At 44.7% G+C, this 20,837-nt stretch overlaps 1 protein-coding gene across 7 annotated transcripts in view; it reads left to right on the top strand.

Annotated features, from left to right (window-relative positions):
* The window catches only part of gramd2b (GRAM domain containing 2B), a 221,390-nt gene that overhangs the window by 180,022 nt on the left and 20,531 nt on the right, over positions 1-20,837 (top strand). For 6 of the 7 annotated variants that reach the window (XM_085986541.1, XM_085986485.1, XM_085986495.1 and 3 more), the window contains 8 exons: positions 1,399-1,468; positions 2,052-2,155; positions 2,718-2,813; positions 2,935-3,006; positions 9,378-9,458; positions 16,588-16,696; positions 17,412-17,531; positions 20,133-20,226. In XM_085986541.1, coding sequence (XP_085842667.1) covers positions 1,399-1,468; positions 2,052-2,155; positions 2,718-2,813; positions 2,935-3,006; positions 9,378-9,458; positions 16,588-16,696; positions 17,412-17,531; positions 20,133-20,226 — 746 coding nt within the window. The remainder of the gene's footprint in view (positions 1-1,398; positions 1,469-2,051; positions 2,156-2,717; positions 2,814-2,934; positions 3,007-9,377; positions 9,459-16,587; positions 16,697-17,411; positions 17,532-20,132; positions 20,227-20,837) is intronic. The other variant, XM_085986504.1, reaches the window with a different exon arrangement.

Below are 20,837 nucleotides of genomic sequence, written 5' to 3'. Positions count from 1 at the left end.
CAACCCACTCTATTTTCCCTTGATTGACCTTGTTAAGCGGCTTAGCCAGCCAATTAAGGGAAATCCGGTGACTGACGATGTCAGCATATGACGTTTCATCTGTCAAAAACTTTTGAGAAGCTGTCAAACACTGACCATCTCTGTTCCACGGTGAGCACTTGTACTGAAGGCTCACCAAACCTCCTTTCCTCAGCAGAAATCGGATGGCTGCTGCATCCGAGAATGCAGCAGGCATTCTGTCATTTCTGCCGTTCAGATGAGTCACCTCCGGATCCCCAAGGGTTGAAGCCTGCAGGAAGAAACAAAGGTAAGTAAACTTTTTCTAACACTTTACACTCACCTCTCATACTTACCTCTCCACACTTGCACCCATCACTCACCTCCACAGTGGACTTTTCGATCCCACTCACCCCCACAGACCTACTGCTCTCCTCGCTGACCCTGGTGAGGTTCGCAGCCGTCGGGAAGCCCGCACTTGCAGGGGTAAAATGGGGATAAGCCTCTTAACTGCTTGTCAACTACCTGCCTCCCCAGGGCTGGCAAAATTCCCCCCCATGACCTTCACAAGTTTTACACAGCCAGCGGCACTAGAGGTGCACTTATCCATGGGTCTCGCAGCATATCATCAGAGACACGACTCACTCCATTAGCCCACTAAGTGTGCTGACCACCTTAGTGAATCCACAAAGTTTACTTGCATCACAACATGTGGGTATAAGAGTACAATGATACATGGGACCAGTTCAACATCAAACCAAATCTGGTGTGATGTCAAATGGAACATCAAAGTTGATGATCAAGGAATCTTCAAATTTGGAGGAAAGCACTGCATTAGGATAGTAAAATAAAAGAATTCTTAATCAGCAGTATGGAAAAATTCCTACGGCTGTAATTCAATGACATTTCAAAATGGAGCATCCTCAAAAATGTCTTATGCCTGCTCTAGTTCCATGGGTGCCAGAAGAACCAGTCTGCATGAATCTAATCATTGACTACTTGTGTGATTGTCTCCGGCAGCATTATAACAATATAAAAGCAGCAAACGTATATACTGTGATTAGTCTCCCAGGATCTGAACTACATGGAACTGATCGAAAAGTACCTACTATTGCCAATTGTAGCACACTTGCCCAAGATCTGCTAACTGAACACCGATCTGGAGTTTTACTAAGTTGCATGCGTACACTAAACAAGTCATTACTGACACTGATCAAGGCCAAGAAACTAGTTAACTACCACCCTTTTGGTCATAGAATGGAAAGAAAACTGGGAAACATTGGAAATTGGTACAACTGAATATCTGTTAACTGTTTCTCTTTTGCTTTCACATGTTGGGTGGAGAGGAGAAATGCAAGTGATTATTTACTGTTTTTTACATCACTGATTTTTTTTCTCTAGCCTTCAAAGACTAATGCAACCTACCACAAGATCTTTAAGAATGTTGAAAAGGATGAATCATTAAAACAAAGTAAGTGGGGAACTACCCACACACGTTTCTGTCCTGTTTTTTTTGGAAGTCAGCTGAAGTGTGGGTTATAGTGTATGGTTCCACGGGTGCTGGGCATCTCCTGGTACCTTGTCTTAAGTGACCGTTGTGAACCTAAACCGTGAGCATTAGCAGCCTGTTCAACCATTGTAGGCTAAACGTAATCCTGTCTTTCATTGTTGACACAGCTGCACGTATTCAGTTGGAGTCATTGGATAAACAGGAGTGTAAACCTTGGCTTTCTCTTCCCACCTCTCCCCAAGCCCAGTGGCATGGGATCAATTTTGATGTCTCTATTACTACTCCAGCTGAGATCAGCTAACTCTGCACAAGCCACGAATTGAAAATGGGGAAACTCCTGTTTGTGTGGCTCAGCAACATGGGGCCTTTATCAATTGGATGTCTGCCCTTCGGTGGGTGTTTACACTTTTTTTTAAGTCCTAGCAAGCTGTGCCAAATTACAGCATTTTGATGACTTAAGAATGGCGACAGCAAAAGTAATTGTGTGTTTCCTTGCTGAAATTTAAAACCTAAAATACCAGCACTATTTTAATTTTATTTCTAGGTTTTACTTGTGCTTTACAAAAGGACATACTATACCAAGGGAAACTGTTTGTGTCCGAAAACTGGATTTGCTTTAATTCCAAAGTCTTCGGAAGAGATATTAAGGTTTGAGGTTTTTACTGTTTGTATAGGGGAGCAAGGAAGGCTTGGCTAAAACTGGCCATTATGGCAATGTTTAATAGGAAATGTCAAGTAGACCATTGTCTTGAGTGAGGAGTCTAGCGGCCTGTTTCTGCATCAATAAACGTGGGTGAAGATCATTGAGGATAATTAAACCCCAGGTTTATAAAATTGCTGCAACCTTTGCATTATCTCTCATTCTGAGCTGTATGTTCCAGTAAGTAGTTTATAATTTGTTTCGAACAATATATTCAGTTCCTTAACTCTGGTTTTCCTATGTCCATCTGCCTTGGCAACAATATTGACTTAATCCCAAAAGATATAAGGGATAATTTTGAACGGCCCTGCTCCCAGTATGGAGCCTTGCTAGATGGGTGTATGGGTTGGAGATGGGGCCTTGCAAAATTTACCCTTGGTGTTTTACAGTGTTGAGATTTTAAAATTTAATTCAGCATAATTTTCTGTAATTTCGAGGTTTTGAAAGCTGGCATCAGATGAACCAAGTGCAAGATTTGTAACTATTTTTACATTGCTTTTTACATTTCAGATTGCGATACCTGCCTTTTCTGTGACTCAGATTAAGAAACAAAAAACTGCCTTGCTGGTGCCAAATGCTTTATGCATATCAACAGACCTTGAGAAGGTGAGTATCCAGCCACACTGGGAATGCTGTCTTACAAGGCTTAACATATTTAATTCAGAGCAAGTGTAATCCTCCTATGTAGCTGAAGTTTAATAATGCTTTTTTAAACTTTTTGTTGCAGTTTATGTTTGTTTCATTGCTCTCCAGGGATGCAGCCTATAAGCTTCTGAAATCCGTTTGTATGCATCTGGAGGTGAGTCCAAGTAATTGAAAATGAAGATTAAAGAGTAGACTATGTTAGATTTAAGAGGATATCAGAAAAATATGTCAAGCCTTTCAATCTGGCTTGACATTAAATGGTGCAATGGAGCTGTTCAAGCTATAACTTGACCATTCTTGTGGTAGAGGATCTGGGGCAGAGAAGAACTTCTACCCAACCACTGACCACCTTCCTGACTCCATCAGAAACCCTAGTGCCAGGGCAACTTGCATGTCCTGGACAAGCACGTGTGCCATATCCAGCACGAGTAGAGTAAAGGAACGTACTGCAGCATCTTTCCACAGTGTTTGTGGGCTCATGAGGCTTAGTTAGTGGCTCATTTGTGAACATTTTCTCCTGCTTCACTCTGCTAGTTTTGCATTGTGAAACAGGTCTGTAGTGTTTTTAATTATCCCGGTTTAAGAGCTTAACTGAGCAAAATGCATCGTATGACTTGCATTGAATTATGCTGATTGGAAGGCAGGCATATTATAGGCCCACCCTGAAAACGATGTCATTTCCAACAAGGCTGAAAAGAGGCTGAACCCTGCTGGACTCTACATCTGCCTCAAATTCTGGCCTCCCTGGCCCCCAAGAATTTCAGGCCCCAGATTTTTCTCAGCAGCACTGGTCTGCATGAAAATTGAAATAAAATACATTACTGTTTGCATCATCTGTAGCTACAAAGGGCTGGATTTTAACTCTGGTGCGGGATGGTGTTGTGTTATCCAAATTTCGTGTTTCCCACACGAATCTAAATGGATGTGGGAGATTGATGCAATTTTAACTCAATTGGCCAATTGATTTCCAACGTGTGGGAAGCCTTGGCAAATGGGTTTTTCATGACTGCAAGTCCCCTCCGATGACGTCATCTTTGCTGCTGCATTTAAGGTCCACAGCAAGCCTTGCTTCTTCTGCAGGCTTCCAAGCTTTCTCCATTTGGTGTCAGAGGGACCTGCAGGAAAGATGACAAGCGGGAGGGCAAGAGCAGCTCTTCGCTTTGATGAGGCGGCACTGCAGGCATTGGTGGATGGGGCTAGGGCCAACAGGAAGGTCCTGTTCCCTTCATCAGGGAGGAAGAGGCCTCCCACTCAGACCAAGGCTGTGTGGATGCAGGTGGCTGAGGAGGTCAATTCCTTGGGAGTCACCCGCAGAACCTGGACACAGTGCAGGAAAAGATTTCATGACCTTCAGTGCACTGGTAAAGTGAGTGTGACGTTTCCATCACCCTCAATCTGATCCCCATTGCCTTTCCTCACCAGCACTCCACTTGAGCAATCTCTTCCTCCACTTGACACTGACGTCCATGCACCCTTACCCATTCCCTCTCTCTTTCTATGCTCACATTCACATAACTATTCCACCATGCAGCCCTCACACTCCCAATCACTCTGATGCTTTGAACACAACTAACACACAGGGAGGGCCCTTGGTCTTGCAACCTCACTCCATCTTTGTCTCTTTCTAAGTATCTATGCTATGCAATCTCTACACTCACTCCTTCATTCTCATTCAAACTCCACTTGTCTCCCTCATTGCAGGAAAAGAGAGCACACAACAAAAGAGAGCGAGCCAGGACAGGAGGAGGGATAGCCTCTATAACCCACCTCACCACCTGGGAGGAGGCCATCCTGGAAATTATGGGAATAGAGGATGATTTGCGCGTGGGGGACGGACAAATGGGTGCAACACAGCAAGCTGGTGACAGAAAAGTTTCCCATCTTTCTCTTTGACATTGCATGAGTTGCTGATAATGATTGTGAAGCTGTAACAGATGCACTTATGAGCATCTGCAAAAAGCTATGTGCATGTAGCCTTTGCATCACATCTCTGACTCTTTCCTTTACTCCCCCACAAGACCATCACAAGCATCCATCCCCCCTAGCCAGGAAGAAGAGGCTGAGCAGCCAGACTCTTCAGAGGAAGCTGCAACCTCTGAGGCCGCAGCATCAGTAGAATTCAGCGCACCCAGCACCAGCGCAGACACTCATACCTTGGTGGGACCTTTGGGACATAGAGTAGTGTTGCCACCTGGTGTATCACAGCTCACAAGTGAGCATCAGCAGATTGTGGAGACCGGGACAGCAGTGGAGAGTCCTAGTCGGAGGGCACAGGACTCTGCCAGATTGGCTCAGCAGCATGTCGACCCTCTGCCTCTGGGTCCATCCATAAGATCAGAGATGATGGAACTCCGGGCACAGATGCAGGAGTCTGTCAGGTTTTGTCTTTAGGGTTGCTGCGAGTGTGGAGCGAATGGAGGAGTCCATAGCGAACATGAGCAGAGTCTTTGTGGAGTCATTGGCGCATGAACGCATCACCACGGAACAAATGGCTACCTCTGTGGTAAGGCTGGCTACCGTAGAGGAGAGGATGGCTATGGCCATGGAGGAGCTTAGTCGCCAGGGTATGGAAAACATGGTCATTGTTCAAAATAGAATGACATCTCTTGAGGAGCAATGGGCATCTATTGAACAGAGAAACCAGACCTTCATGGAAGTCCTTCTGAGTAGGACTGCCATTGCAGATACGGGTCCCCATGGCCCCCCTGATGTGCAGCAAGGTGCTCTCCAGCCACTTGCAGGCGTGGAGGGGAACCTGACCCATGAGAGGGAGGTTGGTGGCAGACATCAAGGAAGTGGGGGTTCCTCTCCAAGCGCTCACACTTCCATGCCACTGCAGAGCCCTCGGTCAGAGCCCCACCGGAGTCCACACCCAAGTGAGATAGACGTCTCAACCCCTGCACAGCCGCAGGAGCAGCAGACTGTTGACGAGCCTCACAGGCTCACAACCCCAGAGGGTGCCCGCCAAAGGTGTCGAGACAGGAGCAGCAGGAAAGTGAGCAAGGGGCCTCCACATCTGCTGAAGCCACAGGGGAAGCACTACATAGCACGCGTAAGAGGAAGATAAAGCACAAGTAGTCACAAGGGTAGTCACTTGGGTGGAATTTTGTGTTTGGTGTAAAAATGCCATCATGTCGTAATTGTGCATAAAAAATTCTGATGGCAAATGTTGCAGTTGTGGCGTCTGTCATTTCGCTATTGGGGCTTCCACTTTGAGGCCTTAGGAATACTTGCAACTGTCAGCATGGTGGTCAGAGTGCTAGGAATCCTCTGGTTCTTGGCCATTGTCAATGCTCTGGTAAGAAGCTGCGAGGCAAAAGTGTTTGACTAGGCTAAGCAAATCTGGCCAGGATGAGTGCGTTCCTTGCATCCCGGGCAGCAATGTTCTCGCGTAATGCTGCTGCTGGTTGATGGGCCTCTTCAGGATGTTCGTTTTCGCCACCCTCCTCCCACCTCCTCCTCCCTCCTCATCTGAGGAGGATATGTGAGGGGCCACTTGGTCCACAGGAATCTGCAAGCCACGACGCTGTGCCATATTGTGAAGTACACATCAAACCACGACAATTCTGGAGACCCTGGCTGCTGAGTACTGCAGGGCTCCACCTGATCTATCCAAGCATCTGAAGTGCATCTTCAGCAAACCGATGGTTTGTTCGATAATGGATCTGGTGGACATGTGGCTGGAGTTGTAGCTCTCCTCAGCTTCGTTGGCTGGCCTCCTCAATGGCATCATTAGCCACGTCCTCCGGGGATAGCCCTTGTCTCCAAGTAGCCATCCGTTAAGTTGGTCTGGCAGACTGAATAGCGGAGGCACACTAGACTGGCGCAGTATGAAGGAGTCATGGCAACTGCCAGGGTACATGGCACAAACATGCAAAATCTCCTTGTGGTCACACACCAGCTGAACGTTGAGGGAGTGGAAGCCCTTGCGGTTGACAAAAGTACCTGGATTGCGATGGGGTGCCCTAAGGGCCACATGTGTGCAGTCAACAATGCCCTGCACCCTTGGAAAGCCTGCCAGATGAGCTAATCCAACCACTCGCGCCGTGACACTTGCGCAATCTTTGGTGAAATGGATGTGATTGTGCGCAAGGGCAAAGAGGGCATCGGTTACCTGCATGATGCAAGTGTGTGCGGCCGCCTGGGAGATGCCGCTGATGTCTGTTGCTGATCCCTGGAATGAGCCTGAGGCAAAAAAGTTGAGTGCGGTTGTGACTGACGGCCACTGGTAATGCTTGTCCACCTGGTCCTCTGGGCAGCAGGTCTTGCTGTAGCATTGCGCAGATGTCAGTCACTACCTCTCGCGAAAGTCGGAGCCGCCTTTGGCACTGCTGCTCAGACATGTTGAGATAGGTGACCCTGCGACTGTAGACCCTGTTTGGGGGGCATCTCCTGTGCCGATGGGCTTCCAGGCGCTGGCCCCTTCTGGCCTGTGCAGCCTCAGGTGGGTGAGCAGCAGCCTGGCGCTCCTGCTGTTGCTGGTGCTGCTGTTGTTCCTGGTTCTGCTGCTGCCACGGCTGGTGCTCGAGCTCCTCTAATGCCCAGATGGGAAGGAAATAAATGGCTCCCATGCTTCTGGTATATGCCTCCGTTGAGGAAGCACTGAGTGAAGGTGGCGAGAGGGGTTTCCCAGGAGGCCACACTGGAGATGGGTGCGAGGCTCCAACCTTCCACAGGTGTGGGTAAGCCTTGTAAAAGTTGCCCCAGACCTGAGACCACTAAGTCCTGCCACCTGCAAATGACGGCTGATCAAATCTCCTCTTTAATGGTTGACCTGCAGTTGATAGTCAGCAATCCAATAGTGCTCCCGCCAGGTTTCACATTTGTGATTCCCACCAGGCATGTTTTACGTGGGAAAAGGGTTAAAGTTGCAAGGGCCTGTTAAAATAGAATTATAGAGGCCATTTAGTGGTAATTAAGGGCCTTAAAGACCAGTCCCGCCTGTTGGATGCGGGACGGAGTCGGGACCATCAGGCACGCCCGAGTTCAAATTGCTCGGAGTCGGGAACCAGGCGGGAGGAGGGAGGGGGGCGTCCTGCCCGCCAGTTTTCACGATATTAACACGCCTCCAAGCCCGACTCCACGGCTCAATGAAAATCGAGCCCAAAGAGTCTGTTCATAGATTTTTTTTTTTTTTGCTCTGTTGCTTGCATGCACTCACTGTCCCCTCCCCAATCCTGCAGCCTGTGATTCCATATCCATAGACAGGAAGAGAGAAGGAGCAACTAACAGCTGTGCATTCAAATTATAAAAACAAAATATGCTGGAAATATACAGCAGATGCATCAGTATCTGAAAAAGTAACTTATCACTTACTAACTTTACATGGGTTTTCCATCCCCGAATGCAGTGATTTCAAAATCCTAGTCTACAAGTCCCTGTGTGGCCTTGCTGAATTTTATACTTACCTCCTGGATCCAGCGTCCCTGCCTAATCCACTCCCCACGATCAGAGAACTGCCTCCCCCCCCCCCCCCACACCAAACGAGGCCACCGATTTCCCCCCACACCCCCAATGATGCATCTGATCACGTTCCTGCCCTCCTCACCCTGTATCCTCCTCCAGTACCCCCCCCCCCCCATTAGCCTCTCCATCTGACTGCGGGTGGGAAACAGGTTTCAAATGCAAATGGGGCCCTGCCATTAAATTTGCATTCCCAACCACTTCCGAGCCCGCTCCCAACCCGCCTCCGAATTAAAATTCTGACCGCAGAGTCTAAACCAAGAAGTATAAATTAGAATATTTAATTCAATGTAAAATCATGTACAGAAAGCAAAATAAAAAGAGAGAAAGGAAGATGGGACTAAGACAAAGAAAAAGTTTTAAAAACAAAAAAAAAATTTTTTACATCTCCAACAATAATTAAATTCTGAAGGAATGAGACTCCACACTTTTATAAATTGAACTTTTCAGTGCCAGAGAGGTTGTTTGGCAGTAATTAAGACTTATCACGCCATTAAAAATTAATTTACACCTGAATATACCAGCCCTAACCTTTTCTGGTATGTTTTGTGGGTAAGTACAGCAACTTCACACCCTTCATGTATTTGAATGCCGAGTCTCTCAACAAGGTACCAGTACAGCAAAGCTTCTGGAGGAGCAGGGCAAATTGGACAACAACTTCCTGATTTCACGTTTATCTGCACATGTGCGGAGGCCTGAGTTGCTGTCCGATTTACTCCATAATAACTGAGCACTGACAGCCTTGCGTTATTCCTATCTCAAAATCCGGGCCATTATACCTATTTCTAATCTGAATTTCTTGCTGTTTAATATATAACATTTTAGATAAACTACATTTTGCTGTTTCATTAGACTTGCAGCATTAAGGGTAACGGGCGTGGGCACTTGATATTGTAGCACTTGTGGGTTTGTTTGTTCAAATCCTCAAATTATTGTGCTCTTGCATCTAGCATGAGAACAAATTCATTTATGCACTACTGGTTTTAGGATTGTTTTTAACAAAATTCTATACAAAATCCAATATTCTAATCTTCAGTGTTGTATATGTTTAACCTTTCATAGGAGAGATCTGATGATATCAGTCCAAACCCATCCCCTGTTGAAAATAGTTTCAGAGCTGAGCGTCCAACATCTTTGCCTCTAGTAAGTGGAAATTTATAGTCCTCTGAATGGTCCTTTTCTGTTTTGTAATTCACAGCAAGATGACTCAGTAAGTTTTAGCTGTACAAATTTATATTGCGTATCAGTGACGCATGAAGATTTTCAAGTTTCCAGTTCAATGTATATACTTTAAAATATTAAGATTTTTTTAATGCATTTTTCAGAAATGTATAGGTTAGCTAGCAATTAAAGGAATGTTCCAGGGTAGGTTCATAAAAATCACTTCAAACCCTACTCTGGTAAAATGTGAACCTGAAACTTGCCTGTAGTTCATTGTTCCACATGAAGGTTATTACAGCCATTTCCATTTGATCTCCTGTGATAGCTTTTCAAACTGATTCAGCATTGCTGGGTGCACTGAATGCTGACATTTCCCTCAGCTTTAGAGTTATACCAGGTACAGAACTAACACTTCTAATAATGGACAAACTGCAGTCCCAGCAGAGAGTTCTTCTATATTCCTAATGGGGGGGCGGCGGGGGGGGGGGGTGGTGGAACCTGTTGGAGTAGCAGTGTATTATAACATTGTATCAAACTCAAGGGTCTGAAGACATGAGGTGCAGCACTTGCAAGTCATCCTGTATCACTTTCGAGCACTCTGAAGATGTGTGCAGGAAGATCTCTGATGTCTGAAAGAAATAAACACTTGCGTTTATGTGGCGCCTCATTGAGAAGTCTCTCAGTGCTTCATGCAAGTAGTTACGTTTTTTTGGTGGGCAATGGATTTTTTGACTCTGGAGGAATCCAAGGATATGGGGATAGGGCAGGAAAGTGGAGTTGAGGCCGAAGATCAGCCATGATCTTATTGAATGGCAGAGCAGGCTCGAGGAGGCCATAGGTCTACTCCTGCTCCTAATTATGTTCTTATGTACATCTTGATGCACAAGATCACTATTAGTGAAAGTAAAACTAAAACCCCAAATGGTAAGTTTTAATTTTTTTGTTTTGTGCAAGAAGGGAGGTTCACAGATATAGATATACATTTTTCCTGGAACATTCCTTTTAAAGAGCACCCTCGGACTCTGGTCGGAAACACAAGTACAGAGCATTTCTATCTGTCTGGTTCTATAACTGGACCAGAAAAAAAATCATTTTTCAGCCATTTATTACTTCAAAAAAAATAGCCTTTTCTTTCCGGGTGTCACCCTGATTGCACTTGCTAAGTTAAAATGTATAAATGATAGTTAACCTACACAAATTTGTAATAAACTTTTTTTGATAGTTTAGTTTTGTTCGTGGTTATAACTGTCCTCTGGGAAAGAGGGGGGAGAAAATAACAATTTCTAGATTTAAAAAAAAATAAAACTTGGGATGCTGAAGAGGAAATCGCAGAAGTACTGGCCATAATCTTCCAATCCTCTTTAGATACGGGAGTGGTGCCAGAGGACTGGAAAATTGCAAATGTTACACCCTTGTTCAAAAAAGGGTGTAAAGATAAACCCAGCAACTGCAAGCCAGTCAGTTTAACCTCTAGTGGGGAAGCTTTTAGAAATGATAATCTGAGTCAAAGTTAACAGTCACTTGGACAAGTGTGGATTAAATAAGGAAAGCCAGCACGGATTTGTTAAGGGCAAATCGTGTTTAACTAACTTGATGGAGGTTTTTGATGAGGTAACAGAGGGTTGATGAGGGCAATGCGGTTGACGTGTATATGGATTTCCAAAAGGCGTTTGGTAAAGTGCCATATAATAGGCTTGCCAGCAAAGTTGAAGCCCATGGAATAAAAGACAGTAGCTGCATGGATATGAAGCATGGCTAAGTGACAGGAAACAGTAGTGGTGAACGGTTGTTTTTCGGACTGGAGGAAGGAATACAATGGTGTTCCCCAGGGGTCGGTTCCAGGACCACTGCTTTTCTTGATATATATTAATGACTTGGACTTGGGTGTACAGGGCACAATTTCAAAATTTGCAGATGACACAAAACTTGGAAGTATGGTGAAAAGTGAGGAGGATAGTGATAGACTTCAAGAAGACATAGACAGGCTGGTGAAATGGGCGGACATATGGCAAATGAAATTTAATGTAGAAAAGTGCAAAGTGGTGCATTTTGGTAGGAAGAACGAGGAGAGGCAATATAAACTAAAGGGTTCAATTCTAAAGGGTGTGCATGAACAGAGACACCTGGGTGTATATGTGTACAAATCGTTGCAAGGTGGCAGGGCAGGTTGAGAAAGCGGTTAAAAAAGCATACGGGATCCTGGGCTTCATAAATTGAGGCATAGGGGGCAATTTTCTGCTGTCGGAGGAGGCGGGTTTGGAGGCGGGAAAGGCAGGAAAATCTGATTCAATGAGGGCGGGTTCGGAACCCACCTCTGGGGGATTTTGCCGGTGCCAGTTTTGGAGTTCGGGAAACTGTCCCACCTCCAGCTGGCCATAGCAATACTTGTGATCATTAAATACTCGTTAAGGACCTCTCTAAGCCTATTTTGAGAGGCCATTGTGATTTTTCAAGCATTTCGGCCTGAACCACTCCAGGTAAACCTGTCGGGTTGACTCGTGGGTGGCCTCCTCACAGCTGCAGGTCTAACAAGACATCGTTTATTGCAGCAAGGATTACTTGCAGGTGCCAGACCTTGGCTTTAAAAGGTCTCTGAGCATTTTTAGAAGGCCTTCTGAAGTCGGAGGTGCTGCAGCTTGAATCAATCAACTGTGGGACCTCCTTGGAAGACCCTCTCCCCGCTTGCAATGAACACTTCCCCAAAGGAGGCATCTGTAAGCAGCATGGGAACCATTCGTTTTCTTTCTGCATGAACCTCAGATGAGGAGGAGCAGGAGGAGGAGATCAGAGTGCCGGTGTATCAACCAGTGGCAGCGGCAGCACGCGAGCACATGGCTGCCTGGGATGCAAGGGATGAACTTACCTGGCTAGACTTGCATAGGTTGCCCAAGTTTGCACATGTCCTTGGCTCCATCCTAGGATATCATTGACAATGGACATGACTCTGGCCTCCTTTCACTCAGGTCACCAACCTGACAATGCAAGTGTTGCGGAGCCCACAATGTGGAGCTGCCTAAGGTGAAAGAACAGATGCCATAATGGTAACATTTTGGCTTCAAATCATTTTAATGCTTTCCAACAGGGATGGCATTTCAACAATACACATAAACATTCTCCCAATCTGCACACAGGTCTGGAGGTTATATCCCTTGCCAGCTGTACCCACAGAAGTTTCTTTGGCAGGCCTCTTCCTCCCAGATGAGTGGAAGAGCACCTCCATGCTAGCTGTCACCCCCTCAAACAACATTTGCAGCGCCTCATCCGAGAGCCTCGGGGAGACCCTTGCCTTGGAATTGGAAACAGTGGTTTCTCAGAATATGTTGCAGGTGGTGCAGCATAGACAGAAATCCTGTGGCGTGATGAGCTAAGGGAGCAAGAAGCCATAAAATCAGACTGGAAAAGTGCTGTCAACAGAGGCGGGTTTCAGTCCCAAAACACTAATTGACCAAGGGCATCCCACATCTCTGAAATCAAGTGGCCAAACATGGGAAAGTTTTCAAAAAATTGAGATTATCAGTGGGAAAATCGTCCTCATAGAGTACAAAAGCAAAGAAGTTATGATGAACCTTTATAAAACACTGGATCGGCCTCAACTGGCATATTGTGTCCAATTCTGGGCACCGCACTTTAGGAAGGATGTGAAGGCCTTAGAGAGGGTGCAGAAAAGATTTACGAGAATGATTCCCGGAATGAAGGACTTCAGTTACATGGATAGACCAGAGAAGCTGGGGTTGTTCTCCTTCGAGCAGAGAGGTTGAGAGGAGATTTGATAGAGGTGTTCAAAATCATGAGGGGTCTAGAGAGAAACTGCTCCCATTGGCGGAAGGGTCGAGAACCAGAGGATACAGATTTAAGGTGATTGGCAAAAGAACTAAAGGCGACATGAGGAAAACTTTTTTATGCAGCGAGTGTTTAGGATCTGGAATGCACTGCCTGACAGGGTGGTGGAGGCAGATTCAATCATGGCTTTCGAAAGGGAATTGAATAAGTACCTGAAGGAAAATATTTGCAGGGCTTCGGAGACAGGGCGGGGGAGTGGGACTAGCTGAAGTGCTCTTGCAGAAAGCCAGCACGGGCTCGATGGGCCAAATGGCAGCCTCCTGTGCTGCAACCATTCTATGATTCTATAACTTCAAAGAGTGACGTCCACTGGTGAAGAGATCTCTACAAGAATTGATGGCTGCTATTAGTGGACAAAATATAACCTGCATAGCTAGAAATAAGCTAGTATAATGACATTGGAGTAATTTTAAATAGCAGTTAAACAGGGATTTTCTCTTTCCACTGCACTATGCAGTCTACTCTTGACAGTTCACTTTTTGTGCTTAAAAATTGTATTGTCCAATAATTTTAAGCAAGTGCAGGAGATGCAACACCTGCCCTTTTACCTCATCCCTTCCCACTGTCCCCTGCCCCAAACACTCCTTCCAGGTGAAACAATGGTTTACTTGTACTACTTGCAATTTCGCTGCTCACAATGTGGTCTCCTCTATACTGGGGAGACCAAACACAGATTAGTGACCGCTTTGCGGAACACCTCCGTTCAGTCCGTAAGTGTGACCCCGAGCTTCCGGTCTCCTGTCACTTTAATTCTCCGCTCCACTCCCACTTTGACCTCTGTCTTTAGCCTCTTGCACTGTTCTAACGAGGCTCAGTGTAAGCTCGAGGAACAGCACCTCATCTTTCGATTAGGCACTTTACAGTCTTCTGGACTCAACATCGGTTATGGTCTGAAATTGTTGAATTCTATGTCCCTATTTTTTTCAGGTGTCGGCTGTTTCTGCCATTCCTATTTGCACCATCTTTTTGTTTCTTTACTTGCCCCATTACCATACCCTTTTGCTTTGTACTATCATACCTTTGTCGTGTAATCACTCCTGCCTTCCACCCTATCACAGACCTTCCTTTTGTTCTTTCCTCCCCTCCTACCTTTCCCTGCCCCTGCACTTGCTTGAAATCTGTTACATTTCTAACATTTTCCAGGTCTGACGAAAGGTCATCATTCTGAAATGTTAACTCTGTTTCTCTCTCCACAGACGCTGCCTGACCTGCTGAGTATTTCCAGCATTTTCTGTTTTTATTTGATTTCCAGCATCTGCAGCATTTTGCTTTTGTATGACAAATTGGGAATGTAGTGTTTTTAAAAAAATAAAAAAAAATTATCAGATAATTTGAATTGCGAGTAGGTTGTATTGTTGCTTGCTGTGGTTACTGTATATTCTTAAGGGCCCCAGTCTTGGGTGGTACCTTGCTCAAGGGCATGGAGCACCACAGAGTAATGGAGCACAGATGCCTATGATAGCCCACAATGGTAAGCTTATTGGCAGTTACCAAGTGGAGGCCAGGCACTTCCCCACAGGAATAGATGAATGGAAGAGAAAGAGCACAGGATCCATATTTGCTTTAGTGGGATCCTTTCACTTGATGCATGGCACCTTTTCCAAGGGAACAATAAAATGAGAGGGAACTGCACTGAATCAGCATGGCACAATTGGGTAGGCCCAGACTTGTATAGACCAGCAAGTCTGTTGAGGATCACAGTGGAGGTGGGCTGAAAATCCCAGATTGTACTGAGAACTATTATATATGCTCCATTACCAGTTAGCCTTTATAAAGCAGCAGGTGACAATTCCATCAATTTGCCCACATAGGCAGTAAGCAATTAACACAAAGGTGGAAAATTCTTTTATATGACGGTCACTAAGAAAACTTTATGCAGAAGTGGATAATTGTGCTACCCACAGGAGAATATTCCCTATGCTGATCAGTAGAAAGTTGAGTTATTTTGCTGTGAGGCTGAATTAGAGCCAGGTGTACAAGTTAAAACTGCGACTGGAGACAAATGTTTTTTCAAACTACAGTGAATAGCATATACTTTAACTGAAAGTTTAAGGTTTGACAGGGTAGGTCTCCCTGAATAAATTCTACAACCTACAAGTCCTTATCTGGTAACTTTGGATGCATATAAACATTTACTTGAATTTCAGTAGATCACCAAAAATGTTAAGACACCTGGCTGTATTCTCAATTAGCAAGTAAATGCTAAAAAAATATGATTAATTTGCTAGTCTATACTTGGATCTGCAACATTCCTGTATGAATATGCCAGTTAAACTATTGAGTTCCAAATTACTATGTAATGGAGCTGACCTATTCACATTCACCTTGTACAAAATGTCTTTTAAACTAGTACAATGTTATAGGCACTTCTTCCCTACACCCATTCCAGCTATGTTCCCTTCAGCTGTGCATAACCTGTGACTCTGGGGGCAGAGGAGAAACTGAATAGTGCAGTGGATTGCGCCTCTCACTCTGGGGAAACAGCAGGGCCGTAGGATTAGTTTTACATTGCTGGAGCAAAGAGCTGGCACAAACACATTTGGCCTCCTTCTTTGCTGCTAACTTCACTGTCGCATTCCCTTTATTTCTCTTTTGCACTCTCGCCATATTTATATTTATCTCTGGGAACTAATTTGAATCTAAAGTGGGACGAAAGGTTATGTTTTAAAATTATACATTAAATGTCATGACCCAATTTCCAGGCTGTGGAAGCCCATGCAGAAACAGAGTCAGAATTTGTCACAAATGGCAATCTCCATAGTCAAAATGATTTCCAGTGCCTCCCTCCCAAATAAATCTTCATTGCTTCCTCATATAGAGTGAGTTGTTTAATATCATGGGATCCTGTTTGATGATTTGCTTTCTTGTTGCGAGTTTTGCCGTTGAACATAAACTTAATCAGTTTTGAAACAGTGATTTGGTCCATGCAAATTTTTCCTGTAATACATTACCTTATAATATGTATAGCGTAATTTGCATTACCCTGTTTTCGCTTTTACCTTGCTTCTTGCATCCTTGCTAACATTTTTCAGTGCAGTTGGTTTCTAAGCCATGCGTTCCCATAATCTGATGAGTGGGTGGTAAATTACGAGAAGCTAGTCATTAGTTTGAACATGAATGTGGAAGATAGTTAATACATACTATAAACACTTGTTTCCCTATGTTTCATTTGCTGACTACAGATGAGACTACCTAGGACTCGGACTGATTTGTATTGATGCATACATACAATCTGCAAGCAAGCTAATATAAAATATCTTTATTTTTAAAGGAATTCAATATAGAAGATTTGTCCGATCTTGCTGCAGTATGTAGAAGACAGGAATTGGAGCAATCTAGTAGCTCTGGATCTCAAACTCCAGAGTCTGAAAATTCTCAAGGTTGGTCAGTTTTATTACTTAAGACAATTCAGAGGAATAAGGTGCCACTTTGATAATTTAGCGGTTAATTCACATCGTCAAGTATACTAGTATTTAATTTTAAGATTAGTCACTCACTGAGAGTCTGCCTGGCTTTCTAGAATTCAAAAGTTGATCTTTTAACTGAGTGTAGTGTTTTGTTAAATTCCTGAACAGTTTAGATCTGGTTTGCTAAAATGTATGGTAGAATCTCAACTTATCCAGGCACCTTAGTGCTGGTAACTGTCAATGCAGAAATTAAACATTTGTTGAAACTTAATGATGAAACAAAATACAGTGCACCTTAGCGAGCACTAGAATAACTTTTTAGAGTGCAACATTACTTTAAAAGCTTACAAAAAGCTGAATAACATGGACATTGTGATTTATAATATCCATTACAATCAAGAATTAGTAACTGGGTTCTGTACTGTGCAGGTATGTGGAGCTGGAAGATGGGTAATATTTACTGAGCAAGTGAGAATGCAAGATGGTGAATTATTTGGCTGGCAAGATTTCGAATGAATGCTCTGAATGTGTTTACCTAATGCTTCTTTGCAACATTATCAAAGTTGTAAAAATGTTTCTGAACTGTAATGTTGAGCATGTAGAGTGCAGTGACATTCTACATGCTTAGAACACCAGCTTTTTCTTTGCAAAATGTTCAAATACAAATAACTAACTTGGTCATTAACAGAGTTTACCAGTGCGGCCCAAACATTATTGAAAATTGCAAAGAATGATGATATTCCTGTGCTTGCTGATGTTCACATAAAAGAAATGCCTGAAGTGAAGAGAAGAATCAGTCATGAGAGCAGTGAGTACTAGTATCTGGTTGACGTATACAAAATGTTGGCCAAAAATAATTCTACAGCCGGGAAATTCAATAAGGCCGGAAAACGGGTTTGGGCACCATTGGGTGAGATTTGCTCGCGCCCATTTAAAAAGCACAGGCAGCATGTTAATTTGGTGCTGCCTGCTAATTTAAATGATTTTAGGGCACAGCCCAGTGACTATCTCGCTGCTGACAGGCTGTGCGCTCAACAGGAGTCCCGAGGTTGCGGCGACGCCACAGTTCCTTACAGCAAGGCTTTTAGTTTTGAAGGCAGCCTCTAACCCTTGAAGCTGAACTGTCTTCTGGGGGGGAAAAAATCATTCCAAACTAGGCGATCTGCAACTCTTAAAAACTGAACAGCCTTCTGCACATAAGAAATGGTAAAAGTGCTTCAGCACTAACACAAATGGCTCAACAGGCCAGGGAAAGGGCACCCAGGGTCTCGGATGCTGCACTTGAGTTTTGTGCAGGGGGCATTCTACCCACAGGGAGGCCAAATCGCCGAGGTGGTCAATGCCAGCAGAGTTTCTCCCCCCCCCCCCCCCCCCCCCCCCCAAAAAAAAAAGACCTGGCTCCAGTGCCCAAAGAAGTTTCATGACCTCAGACGAGTGGGCAAGGTCAGTGAATGCGTCTTCAAAAGCCGTCTCCTACCAACTGCACCACTAGCTCAATGCACAACCCACCCCCATCACTCCCCTGGCAACAATCTCTACCACACACAAGGCACACCTCCCATTCCTAGCTTCACCTCACCACCTTGGAGGAGATGGTGTTGGCCATTCTTGGCAGGGGCATGGCTGAACCCTTGGCCAGTGACGGGGCTGAAAGAATGCAAGATGCTGGTATCCTCATAACGTTATCCTCCTTCTCGCATCCCACTTCACCCCCATCCCACAATCTCTTCTGATGTACATGGTGTAAGCATGCACCACTTGCTTTCCCACCCTCCCCTCACCACAACCCTGCCCTTGTGTCTTCCTCATTTCAGACTCTCAAGAATTCCAGCCTGACCAAGCAGTGGGAGAGGAGAGTGAAGAAGAAACAACACAGTCACTCAATTTCACACTCCCAGCTCCTCAAGGTCATTCTACAAGGCCATTTGCAGTGTTCCCCACTGAAAGCCTGCAGCCTTTCACCAGCCATGCTGCAGCCACTGGAGTAGCACTGTGTGACATCACTAGAATAGGCAAAGGCACATGCAAGACATTCATTAAGGGAATGCAAAAGGGTGATTAGTTGATTTTTTTAATGTAATATTGGATGCATATAAGGATAAATTTGTATTGGAAAGTTTTGCTTTGTGGTGGCTTTTACTTTAGCACTGTGTCCAAGAGGACACTGTGATGGTCAGTAACCGAGGGAAGGGAAGGTGTGGGACAGATGTTGAAAGAGGAATTGAGGTTGTGTTCACTGGTATTGCAGGCGGATGATTCGATCCCGGATATCCTGGCCAGAAAGGTGCTGTCTGGGTTGACTCCTTCCTCTTCTGCTTCTTCTTCCCTTCTTTCCTACATTACAACAGTGACTACACTTCAAGAAGTACTTCATTGGCTGTAAAGTGCTTTGGGACTCCCGGGGGGTTGTGAAAGGCGCAATATAAATGCAAATTTCTTTCTTTCTCACGCTCTCTCTTTCAGCCGCTTGTCCCTTTTGCTGCCTCTGCTTCATCTCCATGTGATGTTGCAGCCCAAGGGGAACTGCACCTAGAGCCCCCAGGACTGGGAACAAGTTGTGTTCTCAAAGGCCTTCTTTTAACATCCAGCGGTACTCCCTGCACACTTTTTTAACAACTTTTTAAATGTATTGCACCAAGTCACTACTCCAATAAAATGTAAAAAAGTCCAAAAGCTGAAATCGAAACTTAGCTGCAAGATGTGCGTGTCCCTTTTAAGAAGCGTTGGCTGCATCTCTGTAGTACTGCTGCACACACGTTCTTCCATGTGGTTTCGAGAGGGTGGGATGGAAAGCAACGACATCCAAAATCGCAGTCGTGCGTCAACTCTGGCGTTGCACACCGATTGACGCCAGATCTGCATATTTGCATAGGAGAGGCGCGCGCAGGCAACGGCAGCGCTAATGACCTCTCCAAAATGGCGGCTGCCATGTTCTGCGCTGGAAGCGATGTGGCTGCAATTTTTTTCAACAAAACCGGCCTTAACGGCTGGCGCTACACCCCCAAATTTCACGGCCTAAGAATTTAAAAGGCCACTGTAAGCACCTACAATACTTGAAAGTCCCATGACTACGGTTAAGATGTGTATTCTTCACTAATGCTTGAGGTTTTTCAGTCAACTAAGAGCATGGCCTAGCTATAGAAATGAACGAACCAAACATTTGAGATTTTGCCACTGCTTCTTTCTTCCTTCTAACAACCATCTTGTGGTTCAAAGGAACCATTAGCCACCTCAGCACTTTGGAAAAAGCCACTGCCTTTTGTTCCTGTAGCTGTGGGCACTGATTCTAACTACTTTTACAGAAGAAAAATGATCAGCAGTTCCTTTTAGTTTTTCTCCTTTCTGCTTGCCACGGTTTTGTGTATTTGTGAGGAAAAGTATTGTTCTGATACTTGCTGTACAATTGCAGGACATTCCTTGGTCTGGGGGTTATTGCACAAAGTGAAATCTAATGGTGTACAGCATCTTTCTGTGACTACCTTGCTGGCGCTCTATCTGATTATGTGAGTATTGTTTTCAATTACTTAAAGACTGTATAGAATTTTAAAGTTACTTTTTGATAAATTTGATACGATAGTTTGCATATGTTGTCAATGGATCTTTTGAAGATACTAGCTAAATTGGGACTGGATGTCCTTTTGGATTAGGATCCTTTCACCTCTGGGACCAGGTTTGAATCTAACCTGGACTGAAATTTATGTATTTTTGCTGGTTCCAAGGGCCATGTGTTAAATGAGTCTGGTCAATCTCAATCCAGACAGTAGCAGGCTTCAGGCCACAGCACCAAGCTACCCACAAACTGGGAATCCCACTCTGAAAGGTCAGCTGATGGCTGGTAAATTCACACTGGTGCAGTAGCAAATGCTTTTCTGAAGTTGAAGTTAAGGTTCATTGAGGTAGATTAGGAGTTTAGCCTGTGCTATATCCAATCTTGGAGTGCTTGCTGCTAATGCTGAGTGACAGAGTGGTGAGGTTGGGGGTGGAGGGTGTTGGGAAGTGTTTATTTTCTCTGGCCATTCTTACTCTTGATGAGCCCATTATTTTCTTCCCGTTTGGGAGAGGGAGGTGTTTACAAAGAATGTCACATTATACCAATTGTGTTTAAGTTTAAATT

Source organism: Somniosus microcephalus, chromosome 1, assembly GCF_052327205.1.
Source record: "Somniosus microcephalus isolate GS21.2 chromosome 1, FLI_Smic_1.0, whole genome shotgun sequence".
Taxonomy (NCBI): Eukaryota; Metazoa; Chordata; class Chondrichthyes; order Squaliformes; family Somniosidae; genus Somniosus; species Somniosus microcephalus.
This window is presented reverse-complemented; position numbering and strand designations above follow the sequence as displayed.